Source organism: Anser brachyrhynchus (assembly GCF_964034855.1).
Source record: "Anser brachyrhynchus genome assembly, chromosome: 3".
Classification (NCBI taxonomy): domain Eukaryota; kingdom Metazoa; phylum Chordata; class Aves; order Anseriformes; family Anatidae; genus Anser; species Anser brachyrhynchus.
Genome location: NC_137696.1, coordinates 3,487,628 through 3,510,386, shown reverse-complemented (window position 1 = coordinate 3,510,386; position 22,759 = coordinate 3,487,628). Strand labels below are relative to the sequence as shown.

Here is a 22,759-nt window from a genome sequence, read left to right as displayed (position 1 = left end):
CCCCAACAACAGTGGCTGTGCATCCGCATGCGTATTTGAATTGGTGGTGCTGCATCCCTGTGTGGTGCAGCCCAAGGAGCTGTGGGGCTGATGGGACTTCAGAGGTGCTGGAGAGCTGTTTCCCTGTGCCCAGAGTCAGGTATGGTGCAAGAGCAGGAACTTGAACCCTCCCTTTCTCGTTCCCTTTGACTGGTAGGAGTATCTAAAGCATGTGCATTACTTGAGTTGTGCAAAAAAAATGGAGAGCAAAGCACTTGTTTGGAGCAATTTTCTCTCAGCACGTGGGACTTCAGTGCTGGTGAATTTTGAAATCTCTTGCCAAACTGGACAAAATCATCATTTTTGTCTCTCATTGCTGGAGTGCCCATTGCCACCTCAGCCTGAGCTCTGTAACCATATGCGTTTTTTTTTCTATTCCATTCCTCATTTCCTTAAAGGGCTGATTTATTGGGTACAAACTACAAAGCTAAGTATTTTTCAGGATGTAAGTCGTCGTGGTTGTGAGAAGGAGTGAGACTATAATTCTTCCCCACTTTATTTTACTTAAGTATTTTCAGAGGGGAGGGGAAGGCTGTATTCTTTCCATTAGACCTCTCCTTTCTTAATCACCATTCCCTAATTAATTCCCTGGTTAAATATAAAGCAAGCATTAGCGTTGAATAATGTTTTCCTGTGTGATTAAGTAAAGAAGAATTCCTTTCTTTTGTATGATGACTCATCGCCAGGGGATCTGGAGCAAGCCTGAGGGTGGATATTTGAGACTCCTGTTCCAGGTGCTCTTATACCTTGGAGCTGTGTTTGCTGTCAGTCCGGAGGTGGGAGGCAAAGGTGATATCACATATCAGTGGCACACAAAGAAAATTGTCTCTCTGGTGAAACCATGTCACTAGTACAGCTTGGGTTTCTTCTGGTGGAAGGCTGAGTCTGACTCTTGGAAATGCAAATCTCTAGACAAGGCTTACAGTTAGGAGAAATGTAAATTGCTGCTCTTTATAGCACAATGTACGTAATGATTTTTTGCTGCATGATACGTTTTCTTTGGTGTCCAAGCTGGCCCCCAAAATTTCTTTTTGCCCATCACTTTCTGATTCTTCTCTCTGTACCGGTTGGCACACCTGACCTGTACCAGTGAAACTGTATGTTGGGTAGCATCATATACCTTGAGGCTGAAAGAACCGAGGTGAAAAAAGAGGCTCTGAAATGAAAGGGGAGGTTGTAGTAAACCAGGTCGTGGCCAAGAGGCAGGGGAGGGCAGGGTTTAAGCTGGCCAAGGTTACTTCACCACTGAAGAAACGTGGTCTAACTCTATCCAAAGAATACAACTTTCTTCTACCGTACTAGCTCATGGCATTGATTTTCAGCTCATGGTGATAATTTTTAGCTCAAAAGGGAGTTTTAATAATGATTCTTGGTTCAAATGTTGCTGATAGCTTGAGATGAGAAAAAGAATATGGCTTTATTAACTTAGCAGCAAGGAAAACATATGGAATATGTTTCATATAATGACATGAAAATGCCTGTGGAGTGAATGCTGTAACAGTGAAGTCTCCAATATATAATTGCTGGGTGTTGAAAAACAGGCACTTAAAAATATACTCAGTTTTTGATAAAAAGTTCAGAAAACAGAAATCCCACTGATGTTTGTTCTTTCATTTGTTTTACAGGCATTCCCCTGCATTTCAACGGGAATTTATGGTAAGTAAGACCTTAGGTGTCACTTATTACTTGTTTTTATTGCTATTATTAGTTGTTTAACCAGGGGTGTTTCATATCAGATGTCTTGTCAGTCGTTTTGACCTGCGAATCTACTTATACTGTGTTAAATAAGAGACCCAAAGCCTTTGACTGTGACTGGATACTAGCGTGCTGTTAAATGGATGCTGTCGTGCAGCCCTGAGGAGCCTGCCAGCCGGGGCCCATGACTGGATTACACTCCTGTAGCTCTGGTAGCTCTTAAACACACTGCTTGTGTCTTCAACACTGGAAAAACGCTGTTTTGACAAAGTTTTCTATCCAAAAGGCAGGCAAGCAAGCAAGGCTCTGCAGTGTCCAAGGCTGGGGGAGAAGGTGCATTTTCCTTAAGCAAACTTGCTAGAATAACGTGAAATTTAGTTCCCTGGAGTTGTGCTTCCACAAGTTTAGCTTACTAATTTACACCCAAATTAATACTGTCTGAAGATATGGAGGGAAAAGGATATGATAAAAGTTAATCACTTGCTCTGTTGTAGTTTCAAGGTAATCCACCACTCATAGGCAGCTGCTTTTTGACTGGCACTGTGGAAGAAGTGGGCATGACATTTAAAGGAGGAAAAAGATGCACTGTTCCATATTGGGAAATATATATGGAGAAATCTGTGAAAGGATGTGCAAATTCACCAGGGGATAATAGTATTTTGTCACAAAAAATCACGTGGGCTGTGATTTTTTTCTCTCATTTAGCTTCACTGAGCACGTACAAGTGATAATAGGTTAGGTTACTTCTACAGTTTGGGGATTTTAGAGAAAAAAATCTAAGCAATAAAAAAAATGTAGTCATTGTGTATCACCATAGTATGATATAGCTGCTATGTGAAAATAACATCTAGTAGTTTTTAGTTAAATTAATTTCAGCTTTAATCAGGTATTGTGGATGCTGGCAAAATACTAAAAACAAAGTGACAGGAGTATTTAGGGTTGCTTTTTCAAGAAATACTTGGAGAAGGTGTTATTTAAAATTGATTGTTTGGCTGTAAATGTGAATTAGGCTTCAGAGGGCATAATAAATTACTTTGGCGTATTTTTTGCCACTTGAACCTACACCTTTGTTAGTGCAGAAAACATGCGGATGCCATTCCGGCAAACACCAGAAGTCACTGAAAATGAATCTGGCTTCAGAGACAGCTCTGTCTTAGCCTGCAGCCCAGGTCCAACTCTTGAACTTTCAGGGAAGGTTCTGTATTTTAGTTCTTGACTTCCTGACTTAAGCCTTGATCTCTAAATCTCCCCACAGACACGTTTTTATTATTTCACAAAAATAGGCAAGACATGGTGTCAATATATGGAAATTACTGGTGGTTGGAACTTGCATATAATAGCAATTTCATTGTATAATTGGCCTAGTTAATAGAAAAGGTCCCAGCAGGTGAGGAATATGGTTACCTGAAGTTGATAAAGGATGCTGGATCTCCAGTAGGAATCTAGATTTTAATTTCCTGGGATAATGGATGCTTCTCTTAGTTAGCATTGGCTTTTAACTGGTACGCTGTGACATCACTGAAACATCGCTAGTGTGGCAGATGCTGTTCGAATAATTGGTTGCTGTTTTCACCTTTGTTAGGAGAATTGAGGCATATTTCTTGTAAAATATTCTGTTTTTTTGATGATGTTTTTTGTATAGCTTTTTTTTTTAACCTCTAATTTGATTTTGCTTTTTTACTTTTCAACAAATAACTTCTATTCCTCAGTGAAAAAATACTTATCGGGGGGGGGGAGGGGAGAGAAGGAAGAATCTTCTTTCCAGACTCCCAAACGTACTGGGTGCTGGTGTAGCAATTAAATGGGCAACCCTGTATCAGGCTTCAGGTGCCAGTATTTTCAAGAATGTTTGACAGAAGTTGCAGTGCTAAAACTGTGCTATACGTTGTGCTTGAGGTGTAAGGTACACCCCAAACACACAAAGGTATGCTTTCATCTTTCTGTTTTTTGTTTTTTCTCCCTTCTATCCATACACATTCCTTTAGATAATGTCAGTGTCTAGACAAGCAAGTAGATCAGTTTCATTCTGGGTGCTCTAGCTGATGAGTAATGCTTCATGAATCGTACAATTAATGCTGGACTACCCCAGTAAAGTGCTGGTGAAGGAACATACAGCCCTGATTTCCCACCTCAGATCCAGATGAACAAGTGCCGTCCATGCAGAAACCCTGGGCTGATAACTGAGTTTCACCTCCCCGCGGAAGGGGACAAATTCGCAAGAGATTGAGTGGATGCAGTTGAAGAATCTGGATTGCATTTTGCTCCAAATTCTTGTAAATGCCTACATTGCTTGTCTTCTCTATTATCATTAGATGAAAGTAGTCACACTTCTCTGGAGAGCAGTCCTTTCCTGTTCGCATCACTGCTGATCACTCCCTTTTTCCCATAAAAAGGAAGCTGGGAAGAAGAAAGCAAGCCTCTTTCAGAGGTTTCGGCCAAGGGCAGATTGCTTTTCATGAGAGGGTGTTGGGCGGAGGAAAGGTCTGCCTTTCCTCTCCAAACACTTCCACGATCCCCGCCTCCACCCGCAGCACTGGGGAGGTTCCAGCCTGGACGAGTTAGAGCCCTGGGAAGGCCATTTGCCACTAGGGCGCTGTGCCAGGAGTGAAAACTTTGCTTTTAATGTGCTCCTATTTAAAGAGCGCTGGCAAAAGTTTCACTCATGAGGGATCTTTGCTTTAAAAGTCTGATAGCTTCAAATGAGGGATTAAATCTTTAAAAAATGAGGTAGAAGCAACCGATACTGAACGTTTGTAAGGTCTGCAGAAAAAGTATGGGTCTACCCACAGACGCTTTGGAGAAAAAAATAGTGTTATCTTTTCCTAAGAGATCCCTGTCAGCTCTAATATGCCTCTAAACTGATAATCAGTCTAAGAAAGCAAAGGTTATGAAGCCTCATGTCCCCATGGATCCCTGGGTTACTCCTTTCTGTTGCAATAAATGCTTTCCTTTATAACAAGAGCATGAAGTTTCATAAATAAAACTGCTCCGGGAGTACAGAGGACTTGTACTCGCTCCCGTGTCGTTAGGGATTGCCCTGTACTGGGGCAGCAAGTGGCAGAGCCGCAGTTCAATAATTCTCAGCCTTGAGCCAGGAGCACAAGGTTAGCATTGTTGCAGCTTTATGAAGGCCTGTTTCGTTTTTAGGGATATTCTTATGTTTTGTCTCTTCTCTTTTTTCAAAGAAATTTTGCTATTAAAAAAATAATAAAGGTGATAAAAATAAATTCACAGACAAACTTGTAGTCCAGAGGGTAAAAAGAGTTATTTTAGGCTGTATTGTGTCTGATTTTCACTTTATACACAGTGATGACTATTTACACATCCACTTTCCCCATCATTACCACCTTGTTATATCTGAGGTACTGACAGAAGATTAAAAAAAAAAAAAAGAAAGAAAGAAAGTGACTTCCTTGGGTAGTTTTTATGGAAGGGCAAGTCATTATCATGTCTTTAAGAAGCTATCCACAAGTTATAGTGTTTGCAGCCTGCAAAGTGAACAGGGATGTCTGATATGGTGCTACAAATCTTATGAGCTGCAAAATTAAAACAAGGCTTTGCAGATGGATATGAGAAGACAGGAATTTTCATGCTTTGTCACATGCTCTGTTGAGAGATCATTATGGGCTGGACTACATATGGAAGGATTTGGGGATGTTATGGTCTATGCACACCTTATTTGTTACCTCTTTCTGTTATTTTACAGTAATACAGGCTTTGGCTTCTGTTCCTAGATACTTATTTTGGCAACGTAAGCTGCTCTCTGGCAACATAGGCAAGAATTTAAATGTTATTTTAAACTTAGGGAAGGAAAAAAGGAAAGAGGGGAAGAAAGACAATAAGAAGAGAAATCTTCAGCTGGTATTTCTTTTCGTCTCTACATCAGTGTAACTGTATATTTTACCTTAGCTTGACTTTCATCAAGGTATCATCTAACCTTTCTGAGAAAAAAGATAATGGCAGTTCTCAGATTTTGGTGTGAATGCTGATTTGAATTTTTTTTAAATGTAGAGAGGAAAAGGGAAAATGTCTAAAAGCCATGAAAGTGTAGAACGGGTCTGCAGTGATGTAGGCAGTGGGAATGCTCAGGTTCACCACATTTTAAACACCCTTATTACATTGGAGTAAGACTTATTTCTTTTAGAATCAGGCCACTTAAGCTTACTTGTAGCTTTTGGCCTGGTCATGGCAAAACATTGCAAGGTTAAATTTATTATGTGTTGCTGCAGGAGAGTCTGAAACGCAGACATGGAAAGCAAGGAGGGAAAAAGAAGCGGGGGGGGGGGGGGGGAGGGAGGAGTGAAATAAAGTGTGCAGTGTGTATATAATACAGTCTCAAGGCAGGAGGCAGGGAGGTATCACATATCCTCCACTCTGCCTTGTCTCCATCTGCGGAGAGAGGTCCCTCGGTGCAGTGCCAGCTTGTCACACAGCTGTCCTGACCTCCAGCACAGCGTCCTCTGTACCCGAAGAACAATTCATCCTAGCAATCTACACAGGGCTGGGAGCGTGTCCATCAGCTCTTCTCGCTGTGAGGTGATCTGAGATAGAGTGTAACAAGGGATTAACCGATAGGTGCACCACCGAAGGATTATGAAAGCCCTCTGAAAATCTGAGTCAGAAGACTAAACCAAATGTTTTCAAAGGCAGAACGAATTTCTGACACCGGGCTAAAGGTTGAGGCAATCTATTTCTATCTTTCCCATCTGTTTCTCCTCATTTTCTGTTGGCATTTTGTTCCTAAGAGATCTATTTCTTTAATGAGCAATTCTAATAAGGGTTGTAGTGTTGTCTTTCCAAAGGAGGAGTTAGCTTCAAAATTTTCAGAGCCGCTATGCACAAATAATGCACGTGGTATAATGGTAACCGTGAAGCAGCCTGGTATTCATCTGCAGTCTGATGCTCTGAGTCCTTGTAGCCATCCTAATGGCCTGACGTTGTACGTGGTGATCAGCATTTGAATATTGTGCTGTCAGTAGTGGTGACCTAGGAAAATGGATATTATAATATAAATTCTCTGATGGGGGAGGGGAAGAATCCAGTAGGTCGCATAAGGAAACGTTCCATTAAGAGGAATCTTCCCTATTACTAAAACATTTTCTTAACCTGATCAGCAGCTCCTCATCCCTCAGCCCAGACTGCGTCAAATATTTGACACCACAGCGTGGTTTTAACAGTCATTTGCTGTAACTCATTGGGAAGTTAATTGCATTTTGTTATTTACTCCATAATTTCTGTAATGTAATATTTTAGTGAAAATGAAGATGTATGATAACTCATTTTTTGTTGCTTCTTTTGGGACTGATTGCCAGTTAAATGAGACTATTATTAAAATTAATAATAGGAGCAGCTATGAAATGACTATTATAATATTCAAGTAATCCTAGAAATCTAATTACTGCTTGTATAAAAATTTGTTGCATACATTATTTAACAGTGTTCTTATTTCAGACAGTGTAGTGTCCGTGATACTAATCGGTCTTTTCCCATATTTTAAATACTAAAAAATGATTACTGGAAAGTGTAAATCAATGAGCTCTTAGCAGTCTAAAATTAACATTCACTTGACATACTTAGAAAGGAGAAGCTCAAACTTGATTCCAAAAGAGAGGCTTAATAAGCTCTCTTTTTCTGTGGAAATTGGCATTTTGTGGATATTGTAGTAAGGCTATCCTGAAATTTATCTATTCTGAAGTTCTTGCTGACTGTCCGACTTAAAGCGTTTCACCTGAATCTTAGAGGACGAATACTAACCTTCATTAAAATACTGTTTAGATACCATCCATAATAAAAAATAAATTCAAAAGCTTAGACTGAACACTCAATACTCTTTCCTCAATTACCTTCTGGTATAGTTATTTTTTTTTCCCCTTTTCTTTTTAGGAAGAGATAGGTAAAGTTCCAATGTAGTTGCTTCTCTTTTAAAAATGGTAGAAGCATAAAGAACTTAAGGCTTTGTAAAGTCTGGGAGGTCTGGCTTCTTTGTTATATTTACTGCTCTGATTTTATATTTGTATATGTTAATTGCTCACTTCAATCTTGCAACTTCACGGAAACAGTTGTTTTTGTGCTCTCTTGCTCTTGTTTCATAGTGGCTTATACCTTGAAGTTCCTAGCATGGCTGTAACTCATAGGTAGTGTCTTTTGCAATGACCTGTACAGGTATTACAGACTGGTGAGGAAAAGCCAGTGACGTCTCCAAAGGCATCAAAACCAGACTGCACTTGCTTTTCCTCATTTTTCTGCCACGTTTTCATTTTTTCCCAGGCAAGCTATTCTGCGACATATAAAAAAGCTGGAAGAGATTTGTAATGTCCAGAAAACATACTGCTGATAACAGAACCAGGGCTTCAGCTGGTCAGATGTAATACTTGTTCTGGTATTCGTAGTTTTCCATTCAAAGAATTAAGACTGTCTCAACTACCATGACAAAAATTGAACTGCTGTGTCACTGTACACCAATAACATCACTTAATGTCCTCTTGTAAATTTTCCTGGCCAATGTCAACAAGGTCATCCATCGTATGTGTGTTCTATGGCTTTACAATCAGGAAAAGCCAAGGCTTCTTTGAAGCCAATTTATTAACATATGAATTTAAGTAAGGAAAAAAAAAAGTATGGACCTTGTTCCAGAGACTTTACATTAACGTGATATATGCAGTATAAAATAGCTCTTGGTAAAAGGCCCAATTATCAGTATCATTTTTTTCCTTGACGTAATCTTGCCCCTTCTCCCCAGAAAAAAACTTGGAGCCTAATCCATTCATGAATTCCATTGTCTGCACTGGCTTTAATGAGTGTGGAATATACCACAGAATCAGAGAAGCAGCAAATAGCTGAAGGATGCCCACGTTTAAAATTATCAATTTTCACTTTATTTAGCTTTAAGCGCATAAAAGGAAATGTAGTCGCCTGATGTAACTTAAAATTCATTACCTCAAAGAGTTTTGAGACTACTAGCAACTAGTATAATTATTTGGATGCCTATTTAGACAATTAAATCAATCAGCAAAGTGTGTATGTTGCTATTTGCGGCTATTTCTACATATATTTTTCATCTCGAGAAGCAAAGACAGTGCTGCGCACCCTTGGGATTCCCTGAGGTTCTGAGTAACCTCATCTAAGTTTGTTATTTCTCCTGCTTGGACAGAAGGTTGGACCAGGTGACCTCCAGAGGTGCTCTGGTGATTCCAACCTCTATTTTTCTGTGATTCTGAGTTGCTTATGTTTTCTTCATTGGCAAGTGAGCTTCACATCAAGGAATCTCACTGTTACTGCAGATTCCTTGGTGAGATGTCATCAGGTGCTATAGCAAAGCTTTTTAATTTATTTTTTTATATAATCATCAAGTGTAGTGTGACAAATTAGCAATTCTTGGAACATCTTTTTTATGGCTTCCACAATTTTACAGTGTATGTTGTGTGTGAAGTACGTTACCTTTGAGTTTTAAACACATTGTGAAAATAAAGACAGCTATTTTAGTGGTTTCAGTCAAATTTCATGAAGCAACTGAGCTTCCTTGAAAGGAGGAACTACATGTGAAATTAATCTAGTTAAAGAAGAATAGGTATCATCTTGACATCTGTAAAACTACTCCTTGGTTTGAAAACTTGCACGGGAGCTGAGGTGTGCCATAGGAGCAGTGATTTCATTTACCCGTGCACTGCAGCATGACTAGTCTTGTATGTAATCTTAGTTATACATCACAAATACTATAGACTTCAGCAGCTAGAAAAATTAAAAAGAAAAAAAAATTGCCTAGGGTAAGATTTTTAGTCCATCAACCACAACCACTTTAATACCGAATAATTGTTTTAACTCGCATTTAGAAATGAAGTGTTAAGCATATTCAGTTAATATTGGATACCACTTATGACTTAAAACATATTCCAGGAGAACAGAATAGTCACACTAGCCTGTGCTTGTGTGTCCTTATATAGTTTTTAACAGCCCTAAGACAAGTGCTAACTAGGAATAATATTTGTGGTGTGATGTGTATCAATTAGTTTTACCATAAAGGTATTAACTGCATCTTTTTGAACTTCTGTAACTGTGTTATGTATTTAATACATGAGGAAAACAGCTTGCTCGCTCTTATTGTTTCCTTATTTCTGGTGCACAGTGATACTCTGGTCAGCGATGCCATGGCCTAGCCACAGAATGTTGTGGAGTTGCCCATTATTTGCCGCATTTTCTGTTCTCCATAGCAGGCAGCTTCTCTTACTGTGTATTTATGTAATACATATTGTAATGGTCCTCATCTGCATTGATGACCCTAAATACTCCTCCAGTGCAAATACAGAAAGGCACCATATGCTCAAATTTACTATGAACTGCCAAGATGTTCTCCCAGATGTTTGATGTCTGGAAGTTACTTAAAGAAGCGTGCAAGAGGTGTATGCAGTAATATTGGGGCTTTTAGGTAGCCTGTGAAAGATGAAAAAAATAAAAACAAAAAATTCTGCAAGGACAGATACTTTCTCATTCCCTTCAAACAAAATAAAAGATGATCAAAACAGACTTGCTATTTTGCATCTCATCATGGTACTTGAAAGACAATTAATTCAAAGGTGTCTCTGCCACTGTCTTGTCCTTTATTTCCACATCTTTGTGAGATAGAAATGCTGCTATATATCATTGGAAAGGGCAACCGCTGCTGAGGCAGAAGACAGCTAGAAAAGTCAGATGAACATTGCTGTTTATGGTGGTGGTGTACTGACAGACCACCATGGGCCTAGGAGGGAGTTCTGCCTCTTAGTCTTCAAAACCTGTTTAAGGCCAGTGTGCCATTGACTCTTGGAAACTTGTTCACTCATATTTTCTGCCTGAAGAAGTGATACCCAAGACAACAGTAGAAAATACAGCTAATTACAGCAATGGAAGGAAACACATATCACAGTGGCCTGATTTTTCTTGAGTGAGTGTTTTCGTAAAACTGATTTTTTAAGGTGGTAGAAATTTAGATTTGTACACGTGCTTTAAATTTATGCAACTTCAGTAATCTGCTGAAGGTTGTATCAGTGCATAAAATTAATTGCATGCATGCGTTGTCAGGACTGAGGTATTATTTCTCAAATTCCGTATTAATTATTATTAATAAAAAATCAGCTCATTCTGGAATTGTTTTCTGTTTCATGAATAATAGGATTCTGATAGATTAAATTTAAGCTAGTTGTCTGTGTTAATGAAATATTAAACAGCTACTGAAAACATATGTGGCTTACTGCAGAGGAAGCACAGTAAGAGTCAAAAATTACCTTTCTGTTAATACTGTTGAGGAGAAAGTTTGAATGCTCTTAAGAGCATCTGTGCAGAGTAGAATCATTGCTGCTTTTGTTTACTGAGCAGTAATGGTATACATATTAAATTCCCCTTCAGGCTTACTCAGGGTGAGATGTTCAGAAACAAATGTGCACCTTGTTGAAGTGTTAAGTCAGAAGTTCAGTACTTCTTAACAAGGTAACTACAGAAATAAATGCGGATAGACTTTTTGTGTACCTGCCAGGCAGGCAGGATAGAAGCCAACCATCTACTTGAAGGACTGGTTAGAGGAGGATGGGAAAAGTCACCTTCTGCTGCTTTAAAATACACTTTGGGTCAGGTTTCTGCTCGATAGAGCTGAATTCAGTTTATTTCTGAGCTGTCACTACTGCAGAATAGCGCCAGTTCGAGAGGTATTCTGTGAGAAGACTAACTGTAATTGGCAATCCATTTCTTCATTTCCATGCTATAGCCAGCTTGACAAATTAATCACAATCAAATACAGGCTGCGGGAAGGGGACGACCTATGTAGCACAGAAGAAAAATGAGGCCTCATGCTGGCATGACAGACTAATCTTTCAATTCACCCCGTTAGGCTGAACGTGGGGACTAGCTGGTGTGCCTGTCACCAGCACCACCCATAAACAAACTGCTCAGGCTCAGTGCTAGGGTTTGGCGGGTGTGATAAAGGTTAGTGAGTGCTGCCCGGCACCTCGTCCATCACCACGGCGGGACGAGGATCACCTGGGTTAGTCCTGATGAGGAAGAGTCACTGTGCAGTGGCCTACGAGACCGGTGGAGAGAGCACGACCTGAATTACATTGTGTGGAGCGATGTTGTGTCTGATCCCATAAGAACTGAAATGGCTCCTTGTTTGGGGTGGACGTGTTGCGGCTACCATGCAAGTAGCCTGTCACAGCAATGATTATTGCGAACAGGTCTGAGTGAAGCTAACTCATCTGTGAAGCTGTCCCAGGGAATAGGACCTCTGTGGTTCCAAGTGGAAAGGGAAAAAGCAGCAACTGAAATGAACTGAAGTTATTGTCGACTATTGAAAAAAACTGAGAACTTGTTAGATGTTTTAGTTAGTTTTCTTACAATATCTTTATTGGACTGGTGCAATACATTCATGACATCTTGGGTTATATTTAGAGTGTAAGACTCCAATTTAACAGACTTACTCTTAATAATGTTCTTTATACTGTCTACTATTATGATTTTAGGTTTTCATCTGGTAACTAAAATAGAAACAGAGCTGAATAATTCTTACTAGAGTTGGTCAGTGTACCTTGGTTGCAGAGCTATAATGGTTTCCAATGGCTGTGAAATAGTCCATTGCATTTAGAGGAATAGATCTATCTTTTTTTTTTTTTTTTTTTAATTGACCCAATTCACTTTGGCTATAATTTCATTGATTTTAGCAGGCAAAAAGTCTGGTCATTGGTATCATACCTTCCCAATAATGTTTTTTTGTTTGTTTGTTTCATTGTTTCTTTGTTGGCAGATAAGACTTTGCTATCTTTTTCTTGAAGGAGTTTCTAATCACTTAGGAAAGCACACTATTTTAAAATCTGTTCTGTAAAGAATTTGTGTGCCTCCTTTTATTCCTTTCCATATTTTACTTATATACAAGAGTGGAATGCATTCTTTCCTAAATATTAGTAGATGATAAACTGTATTTATCATTTTCCAATTTAGTTTTGGACAGTGCAGCATACTTTTTTGTTTTTCTTTTGCTTCTTCTCTCTGTGATGTTTGGAAGAACCCTGTAACAGAAATAATGCATAATACTATTTATAAGGTAATAATTTACTGTATGTTATGTCGTGGCACTGGAAGGCTTTCTGTCCCCTTCTATTTTCATTTCTCTCAGGAATAAGAACATTAAACCCTCACTTTCACGGAGTTTTTAACACTGCGTATGGAAAACATCATCTTTCATCACATATTGTGACTGTTGTTCTGTCAAAAGCCAAATTCTCAATTCGACTAAGCAAACCAGCAGCACTTAAAGGTCTCAGCCGGTCACTTGCTGAGGGAAGGTGCTGCTCAATGTAAATAATGTTATGCTGATCCTGCACGGGAAGGGACGGGTTCAGAGGTCCCTGAGCTAAACACAGACCAGTATGGATGTCAGCACATTGGTCTAGCTGGCAGCTGGGTTGAATGTTTTCCATGTCGATTTTCTCTGTTTTTATGGCCAAAAGACTATTTCTAAAGTAGAGAAGATGACTGCATGAACTGTTGAACATGCACATGAGAAAAATACAGGACAGGCAGATTTAGAACCTAACCGTAAAGACAGACAAAACCAAAAACAAACAAAAAAAACACCACAACACACAAGAAAATAAAAGAAAAAAGCCCCCCTCCCGGCCCTAACAAAACAAAAAAGCAGTTTCAGCTTTAGGATTAGGGTAAATCAACTGTTCCAGAAGCGAAGAGTGTGCAGTGTATAGTTTTAGCTTTATGTACCAGGTCATTACCCAATGTTGGAAAAAAAAAGTGAGTATCAGTCTTATACAGAATGCTTATCAGTGTAAATTGCCCCATGTAGGCTGTGAGCTGTAGACAGTGCAATCATAATAGCTTTTCAACTGATGCAGTTTTATGTCTTCAGAACATTAATAATTTCCTTATGCCTTTAATTTCCGTAAGGTAGTTATGCTTGTGTCCATAATAGGTGCTGAACATTATGCTGCTGATAGATTTTTAACCATTCTTTTTGTTGTAGCTAGTAAACATAATACAGCGGAGCATTATGATTCCAGAACTTTTTTACTTTTTTTTTTTTTTAAGCCAAGTGCTGTTAGAAACATTAATATGTACGGCCAACAATGTTTTGAGCTCTATTTGCTAGTTGATTGTAGTCTTCTGTTTTTCTGTATTTAGGAATGAGAGAAAAGAAAAATTCAGTTGCTAAACAGGCATTGCTTAATAAAGCTAAGATGATTTTTGTCTGTTTTAAGAAAATAAAGCCTACCTCCCAAAAGGCAATAGGAAGGAACAAGTACTGCATTTTCCACAGCACCAAATACAATATGGAAAGAGATGGTAATGCTAGTTAGGGTGCCTACCAATTGCTGGTCTGTATTCTCAGAATCTTCTATTTTATTTTGCTGTGGACTTCCTAAGTTATAATTTACTAGTTCTCAGTAATATTAATAATTTACTGATGTATAGTGGGCTCCTCACATAGGAAGATGTTAGATTCCCTTCTAATTCAAGCTGTCAGCCATGATGTAGATAACGAGGGTGCATATTGGCAATGCTTCTGTGTCATTCCTAATGAGGACTTCAGGTTGTGGAACCTTATACCAGTCTCCCTATTTTGTGGCCTGATTAATGACTTGTCACCATTTTATTGAATATAGGTAATCAGAAGCAGCAATTGAATTTATCATATTTGGCAACCAAGAAATGGAGAATGGACAATAACTGACAAATTGAATGTGCAAGAACCTCTAGCTGTTTATTTTATGTACGTACACAAGGTTTTATTAACTCCCCATGTATGTTTTCAATTCATGTTTTCCAAAACTATGCTAGAGTTCAAGATACGAAAATACTTAACTGTTCTAACTATTGAATTTCTTTAATAATGCCAACCTATTCAAAATTGTCTCATTAAGAGCAGTCAGGGATGTTCTAGTTGTGGAACTTCAAGCATTTGATGTTAAAGTATTAACTTTCTAAGACTTTTTAAAGCTTGTTTTGTTTTTGATATATTTTTTTCCTACTGGTTGACCTTCTTCTGAGTTTCCCATGTTGATTACATGGCATTTATGCTGACCTTAACCTAGCTGAACACTTTCTGAAAAGGAACAGATAGAAATGTTTCTACATCAGTGCTTATTCCAGTAAAACATAGACCTGTAGTTGATAAACATTCTTAAATTACATATGATTTCAAGAAATTATCTATTTAAAAATACTTTGGATTATGAATTATGTTTACTTAATAGACCAATTCTGACAAATTATTGAAGCTTCTTGGTATTGTGGTTAGGAAGAGGTCACCTTGATATTTGCACTTTGGCTCCACACTTCGTCATTCTTAGTGTCTAAATTTTGTTACCTCTACAATTTTTTTTAATTTACTTATTTTTTATTATTTGTTCTTATGACTATTACAGTCAACATATTTCATTGGTTTTCTACTTATTAAGCAAAATGACTCTGCCTGATTTTCATGTGCAGTCTTAATTTTGTAACTTTTAATGTATGATCCCTGCTATTTAGATTACTTGGTATTTATTGCTTGTTTTTGTCACCGCCTACTGAATATATTAATGTCTGTGAATCTCTAAATGGTGATGCTCCTCTCTTCCCCCACAATGTCAGATCTGATAAAACTGTCTTCCTTTTCCTTCACAACAAACCTAAATATCCGCATAATAAACACTAGGAGGTAACCATGTGCTTCAATCAATTCTGAATTATCTGTCTATAATTTTCAGGGGTTAAGACAGTATCATATTTGGCTACCACTCCTCGTGAGTAGTGTGCATTCCATGAAGCCATTTGAGGGTTTTAAGGTGCTGAGTTGAACCTCTCTGTCTTGCTGCTTCCCTCAGCCTGTCCAGTGCAAGGAGTCAAGGAGAATATTTACACAAACGTCTCAGCCAGCAGATCTGAGCATAGAGTAACTCCTGGAGGACAGGGATGAGCTGCTTGAGTCAGCATCTTCTTGTCTTGTTATGGCTGGATATGAAGATGATGTCTTTCGACCCTGAATTTGCTTTGTTAAAATTAGTTGGTGTTTGGTGTTCTGTCTTTTCTATTTTTTTTCCATTCATTCATTCACTAAATTTTCAAAAGTACCTCCACCCTTCTCAGTCATCAATTATTTTCAGTGTATAACTGATGGTATTATCCTAGTCCTTCACATATACAGAACAAGGGAAAGGCATCCTCAATATCTTTATCAATGATCTGCTGTGCACCCTCACTCAGGGATCAGTCTCTTTTCCCAAGCACCAAGTGATAAGACTAGAGGAAATGGCCTCAAGTGCTGCCAGGGGAGGGTTAGGTTGGATTTTAGGACAATTTTCTTCACTGAAAGGGTTGGGAAGTGTTTGAACAGGCTGCCCAGGGAATTTGTTGTGTCACCATCTCTGGAGGTCTTCGAGAAATGTAGAAGTGGAGCTAAGGGACATGGTTTAATGGTGGAGTTGGCAGTGCTAGGTTAAAGTTTGACTAGGTGATCTTAGAGGTCTTTTCCAACCTAAATGATTCTATGATTCTAAGAAACATTATACTTTCAGCACAAGAAATGTCCCAGAAGCTCACATATGCATCATTTCCTCCTTTGGCTGTTAGCAGTGTTGTTGCACAGTAGCTCTCTATTCAGATAGTTTTTTAACCAGTTTTGAAACTGTTTGCCTAAGCTAGTCTGATTGCTATCCTTAGCATTTTTTTTCCTTCCTGCTCTTTTGATTTGTGTAGGGAATTTTTTTCCCCAATTTCTATAGAAGAGGCGGTTTCTGTATTTGAGCTTGTGTTCCCTTCTTTCAGTGCCTGCATGAACTCAGGTTACCTTGTAGCAATTACTCATTCTGTTCATTCAAATTCTTCTGCATCTTAGGGAGGTCTACTTACAATCTCCCATTTTCAAAGGAATACAAACCTTGCTTCTTTGACCTTTCTGAACTTTGGAGATCCTTCTGTCATTGCAATGTCCACCACTGATTTTCCTCTGTTCATAGAATACTTTTAAATTAAACACCAAGTGCTGGATATAAGGTGTTTTAAGATGGCTTGATTAGCATCTGTTACAGTGTTGGTATAATTTCTTTGGATTTATTCTTAACTAGTTCAGAGAGCAACTGTACCTTTGTTTGCTTTTTCAAATAATTTTAGTAGTGATATTAAGACTTGCAGCGGCATAAACATACCAACTTTGTTACTCTTTTCCTATCTCCGGGTAGGTAGTGTTTGCTCACTAGCTTTTATTTATATAAGCATGAGGCTGTGTAATAATATTTTGCAAAGCACATATACAAATATGTGTAATTTAAATAAACATAGGTATTGAGCCCATTGGTTTTGACTCATTGGCACTGTATGTTTTATTGCCTTGTTGTGGAGGTCCTTTGTTTAGCAATTGATTTATAAAAATCAACAATCTTTCTTGTAGAATGACTATTAGTTTTGTAAATCTAACAAAAATTGCTCCCCTACCCAATACCCTTTTAAACAAATTCTTATGCTGATCTCACAAATCTGCACCCTCGTGCCTTCATTTTCCACTCTCTGCCTTTTTTATTAGCTTCTTTCTGTTTCCTACCATGACTTCATTTTACAGTCTTTTAAATTTTGTGTTCTGGTGAAAGAAAATGGAATTGCCCAGCACCACACTGCCCTTTCTTCCAGCCGCTGAGGGGCTGGGCCCTGCCCTGGGCCCGCCAGAACCTTCTGGAACCGGTGTGGGGCAGCCCCGGCTCCCTCACAGAGGCCGCGCTGCAACCCCTCGACACCTGCACAGGGGAAGAGCAAGAACGTAGAGGCTGGGCAGTGTTAGCGAGCTTGATTTTCATTTAAATACACTCCTCAGCATCTCATCTGTTATCACTATACTCTGAGGAGGAGAGCTGGTGTGATGCCTTTCCCCGATTCAAGGTGTAGCGCTGCGAGGGGCTGTTCTCTGCCTCCAGAGGTAAGTGCTGTGTGGAGCACTGGTAAAACCGTGGCTACCTTTCTGTGTAAATCAGCCTGAATTGCCATGACACCTCGCTAGATTTTGTCACGTGGTGATAATTTTCCCTCTTCCATGCAGTTTTATGATTATTTTTTTTTTTTTACAGTCAGCTTCTCTCCTGGCTTGGTCCCAGACCAACTTGCACAAAAGCTATCAGCGGGAGGAAGGGGAAAAGCTGAGGGCTGTGCTGTGGGGTTCTCTGTTAACCTCTGAGAGCTGTAGGGAGGGCAGAGACCTCGTCCTTGAGTGAAAGGACCCCCTATTTCCAGCCAACACAGGGGGACACATGCGCTCTTGTGGGAATCACTGATTGGTGATGGTGTAAATGACTGAAATAAAAAAAATAAAACTTGTTAGGGCCAGTTTTGTTCTATCAGTGAGAGCCCCCTCTTAGAGGATAGGTCCTCCACAGCCATGTGGGGACTACTGGGCCATGGAGGGTGGTGACCACAGATGGGAGATTTTCAGGTGGATAATTTAGTGAAATAATTCAGGTCCAGCTGTAGATACTATGGTGGCGTTTCTCACAGTCTAGAGATATGCAGCTCTTGCGTTAATGCAGGCTATCTTTAATGTAATTGTATATAGAGAGAGGACCTTTTGATATAGTTAAGAAAATAATTACAGAACTCTCAATAGTTAAAGCAACTCAGTAAGCTTGACTTATTCTTACACTGTTTCAGTCATGTAAAAAGCTTTTTCGAACTGATGCAGTGTCAGCAGTGTGCCCTAGTGGCCAAGAAGTCCAATGGGATCCTGGGGTGCATTAAAAGGAGTGTGGCCAGTCAAGGTAGGTGATCCTCCCCCTCTACTCTGCCCTGGTCAGGCCTCACCTGGAGTACTGTGTCCAGTTCTGGGCTCCCTGGCACAAAAAAGACAGGGATCTCCTGGAAAGAGTCCAGCGGAGGGCCACAAAGATGATATGGGGCCTGGAGCATCTCCTCTATGAGGAGAGGCTGAGAGACCTGGGTCTGTTCAGCCTTGAGAAAAGAAGACTGAGAGGGGATCTTATCAATGTTTATAAAGACCTGAAGTGTGGGAGACAAAGGAATATGGCCTACCTCTTTTCAGTGGTTTGTGGGGACAGGACAAGGGGCAATGGACACAAGATGGAGCACAGGAAGTTCCACAACAACATGTGAAAGAAATTCTTCATGGTGAGGGTGACGGAGCACTGGATCAGGCTGCCCAGGGAGGTTGTGGAGTCTCCTTCTCTGGAGATATTCAATACCTGTCTGGATGCCTACCTGTGCAACCTGCTGTAGGGAACCTGCTTTGGCAGGGGGCTTGGACCTGATGATCTCTTGAGGTCCTTTCCAACCCCTACAATTCTGTGATTGTGATCTACCTGGGATTTTGTGTTTCTGAGAGGGTTGGTTGTGTTTGTGATGTAAAGTGCGGTTATCTGTCTTGAAAGTATAGTTTTCCTGAAGCACGGTGTGGGTGATCTCATGCTGAGCATATACACAAGCTAAATTTAATAAAGTACTGGAATAAGCCACCACTTCTGCTGCCACATTGCCACGTTTACAAGGAAATTGGGGTGGGAGGTCAATTTTCACTTAAGGACTCAGGTTGGAGATGCCTGTTTCTTAAGTGGAGGTCTTCTAATCTCACTTGTCCGACAGGTGGTAAGAAATTTACATTTAAATTGTTCAGATCAGCTTCTTATTTGTACTGGGTTGTTGGACAAAAGAAATCTTTTAGTCTTCCATATCCGTCACTGCTTGATCTAACCAACCATAGCATAGGCTCCTTTTCAAATATGGGCATTGTTTCTGACTGAAGTAATTGTCATTTCCATTGGCCTTTCTCTTTCTCCTATATCAGTGTGAATATTGTTCAAAATGACATTGATAATGTTTTATTTTTCTTGAAGAATGGCCTCTTGCACAATGAGATCCTTTTACTGTAAAGCCAAATATGCCAATGTCTGTCTAACCAGAAGCGCAGATAGTTGTTAAACCTTTGTAAACACTGGGGATTTCCATTACTTGTTGAAGCAAAACAGATTTGCTTGTATAATGATTTTTTCAAAAAAGTATCACACCAATAACTTGTAAGAATACATGCTGAAAATGCTATTTAAAACAACTGTTAAGATGTAAAGTTCATATCAAGACTAAATTGGATATGAATTCATAGGATTGGAAGTGCCATTGAGTTATTTAATTTCCTTTTTAATTCAAGTATGCAAGACTCAGAAAATGCATAATTGTGAGTGAAATGCAAATTAGAGATATTAACAGAAATCATATTTTTTGAAAAACACCTGATCAACAATTAATACTGTGATCTTTTGAAATCATGAAGAAATTGATGAGCTCCAGGACATTTTGTTTATCAACTTGTGTATTTTGGATTTAAAAGATTTGTCGCACACTGCAACAGGGTCCCCAGGGATGTAGTCACAGCACCAAGCCTGTCGGAGCTTAAGAAGCATTTGGGCTATGCACTTAGTCATATGGTCTGAATTTTTGGGTAGACCTGTGTGGTGCCAGGAGTTGGACTCGATGATCCTTATGGATCCCTTCCATATCGGGATATTCTCTGATTCTGTGGTTCTAAAAGGCAACTGATGCCGGGGACTGACTGTCAGTTAAGAGACGTGTTGCAATAAAGGTTGCTAACACAGGTATATATAATTGAATTATCATGTGAGAGAATGAGACCTTAAAAACAGAAGGCCAAAGGAGAGTCCATGTTTTGCAAGAGATTGATATTTGTGAATTTTACCCTTTAGTTGTTGGTTCCATGTTCTTTAGCATATGAGGACTTGTTAAGAGCATTGAAAGTATGAGATGCATGGTTGTACCCAGTCAGGTGTTCTGGATTCAAGTTTTCTGTTCTGTTCTGAATTTCGAGTTTTCCTTATCTGTGGTTTAAGTCAGCTTTCCCATTAATCCCCCAAACTCTTTCTAATTACGTTTCTCTTTTTGTGTAACTTCTTGTGATCTGAGAGAACAGAACAAGGACAACATGTTTTTAATGCAGCATTTGGCGGGAGTGTGAAGTAGCTGCTGGCAGCTCCCATGCACTTTCTGTTCACTTCACAAAGGTACTGCAATACAGCCTGAAATGAAGTTAAGTATCTAGACTGCATTGTCAGGTAGCTGATACATATAGTAGCATAGAATCAAGTGAGGTGTGCTGTAACCCTTGCTGTACGTAGTTAGGTTTTTTTCATATGGAGTTCATCTCTTGCTTGACTGAAATATATTTTCTACAGAAGTGATACAGCATCTATGCAAGGAGGAAAAAATGCTGCCTCTAAAAAAAAAAAGAATAATGCAAAAAATGTTAATATAATGATGTCTCAGGTTGGACATCTTGCATGAGCACTTGTTTCAGCAGTATTCATGTAGTTGGTGTTGAACTAATTATGAGGTACCTCAATGTTCATTGAAAAATAATAGCCATTAAGCATCAAATAAAAAATGCAACCCTGTCTCTGTTCCTCAAAACGTAGTGACAACTTAGAACTCCAGATTATCTGGAAATATTTCAGTTATGAGCCGATGTAGATTTCTTGAGTACAATAGCTGCTGGTCTGTGTGACCCTATAGCATGGTTTATCGCTGCTTGAGGCAATAATGGAAAAAAATACATGTTGTGAATAATATACCCAAACCAAGAATCAATAACGTATTTGTTAAAAAGAGTAAACTAAGTATATTAAACATGCCTCACGCAGTGTCTTCCTTTTTCACCCAACCTGCCCTATAACTCTTTTCCTTATAAGTCTTTTGGGGAAAAAGGTAAAAGAACATCTTTGTTTCATTTTTTTCCACAAGGAGCTGAGTATATGTAGTTTCAGCTGATTTTCTTTATGTGCTCTTAGGAAATCTTTGATTTCCCTTGGAGAGGAGATAAGAACTGTGCTTCAGTAGAAATAATGTCAGATTGTTTTGTTTGTTCTTGTACGCTTATGGCCTTCACCAAGTACTCTGTTGGTTTTAGATAATCCAGCTAGGTCTTTGGGTTGCACCTGTCAGAGCAATTGAATGTGGTGGAAGTGATTTAAAGGATAGAGCTGGGCTGACAATGCTGGCTGTTTTCTTTGTGTGAGTGTATATTTTTGTCCATTGCCTATGTATGTCATATTCCTCTGAAGTTTCTCAGACTTTTTCTCCTGTCATCTCTTTTCATTTTACTGTAGCAGCTTGTCTTCCCTTATATACATGAGTATCCCTAAATCCTTGCACTTCTAACTCATGCCGTGTTCTACTAACTATTCTCAGTCAGGATACTCTGAGCTCTGGCAGAGCCGACAGCCCTGACATTCTCTTGCAAACCCAATCCTCCTCCCCAGAACTCAGAACCCCATCCTGCAGCAAGAGCTCCTGTGCTCTCTCCCCCTTTTCTTGCTGCACCTCCCGTCTTGCTGAACCCGAGTGCACTTATCCTCACTACGGTCAGTGCCTGTTCCCCCTGTCTGCACAAAGATCATCTCAGCAAGGAGGAGAGCGAGCCTCTCACAGCGATTTCTCCCATGACCTAGCCTATAGTGCAGGCAGATGCATTAGTAGACATCAGGGACCTCCAGCATGGAGAGGCATGTCGAGAATATCTCAACTTCAGGCGAGGCTTCAATTAGAGCTTGCAATCAATTTCAGGATGCTTTCCCGTGGGGAACAGGGCTTTGTGAGATCCAGGATTGTACTTTATTTCTATTGCTGAGCAGCAGATCTCTGGATGTTTAGGCTTCCCTCAGTGCTTAGGAGAGTTGCGTGTGAAGGAGGGCCTGGGATAGTGTCAGTAAAGGTTAAGCATCACTGCATTAGACAATGTTTTTTAGAAAAACAACCAGTTTAAAATGGAAGTGGGAGGCGGGCATTTTTTTCTCCTTTCTTTTAATCTCTTGAAAGACACCTCCAGGGGGTAGGATTGATTTCCTATGCTTTGGCTCAGTAAAGAACAAGGCATTTTTTTTATTCAAATCAGTGGGTAGAAATAAAAGTTTAACCTTGTTGGAATTGTAACTACAATAAAGCCAATATCCCACTGGTGTTCAATTCAGTGTATGATGGCAGATTTCACAGTTGACTAGTGCATTACGCTTTG

The 22,759-nt window shown here is 39.4% G+C and overlaps 1 protein-coding gene across 10 annotated transcripts in view; it reads left to right on the top strand.

Moving 5' to 3' along the window:
- Positions 1 to 22,759, top strand: part of MACROD2 (mono-ADP ribosylhydrolase 2) — an 861,442-nt gene that overhangs the window by 577,536 nt on the left and 261,147 nt on the right. For all 10 annotated transcript variants that reach the window (XM_080587154.1, XM_080587152.1, XM_080587161.1 and 7 more), the window contains one exon: positions 1,665 to 1,695. In XM_080587154.1, the coding sequence (XP_080443280.1) occupies positions 1,665 to 1,695 (31 nt within the window). The remainder of the gene's footprint in view (positions 1 to 1,664; positions 1,696 to 22,759) is intronic.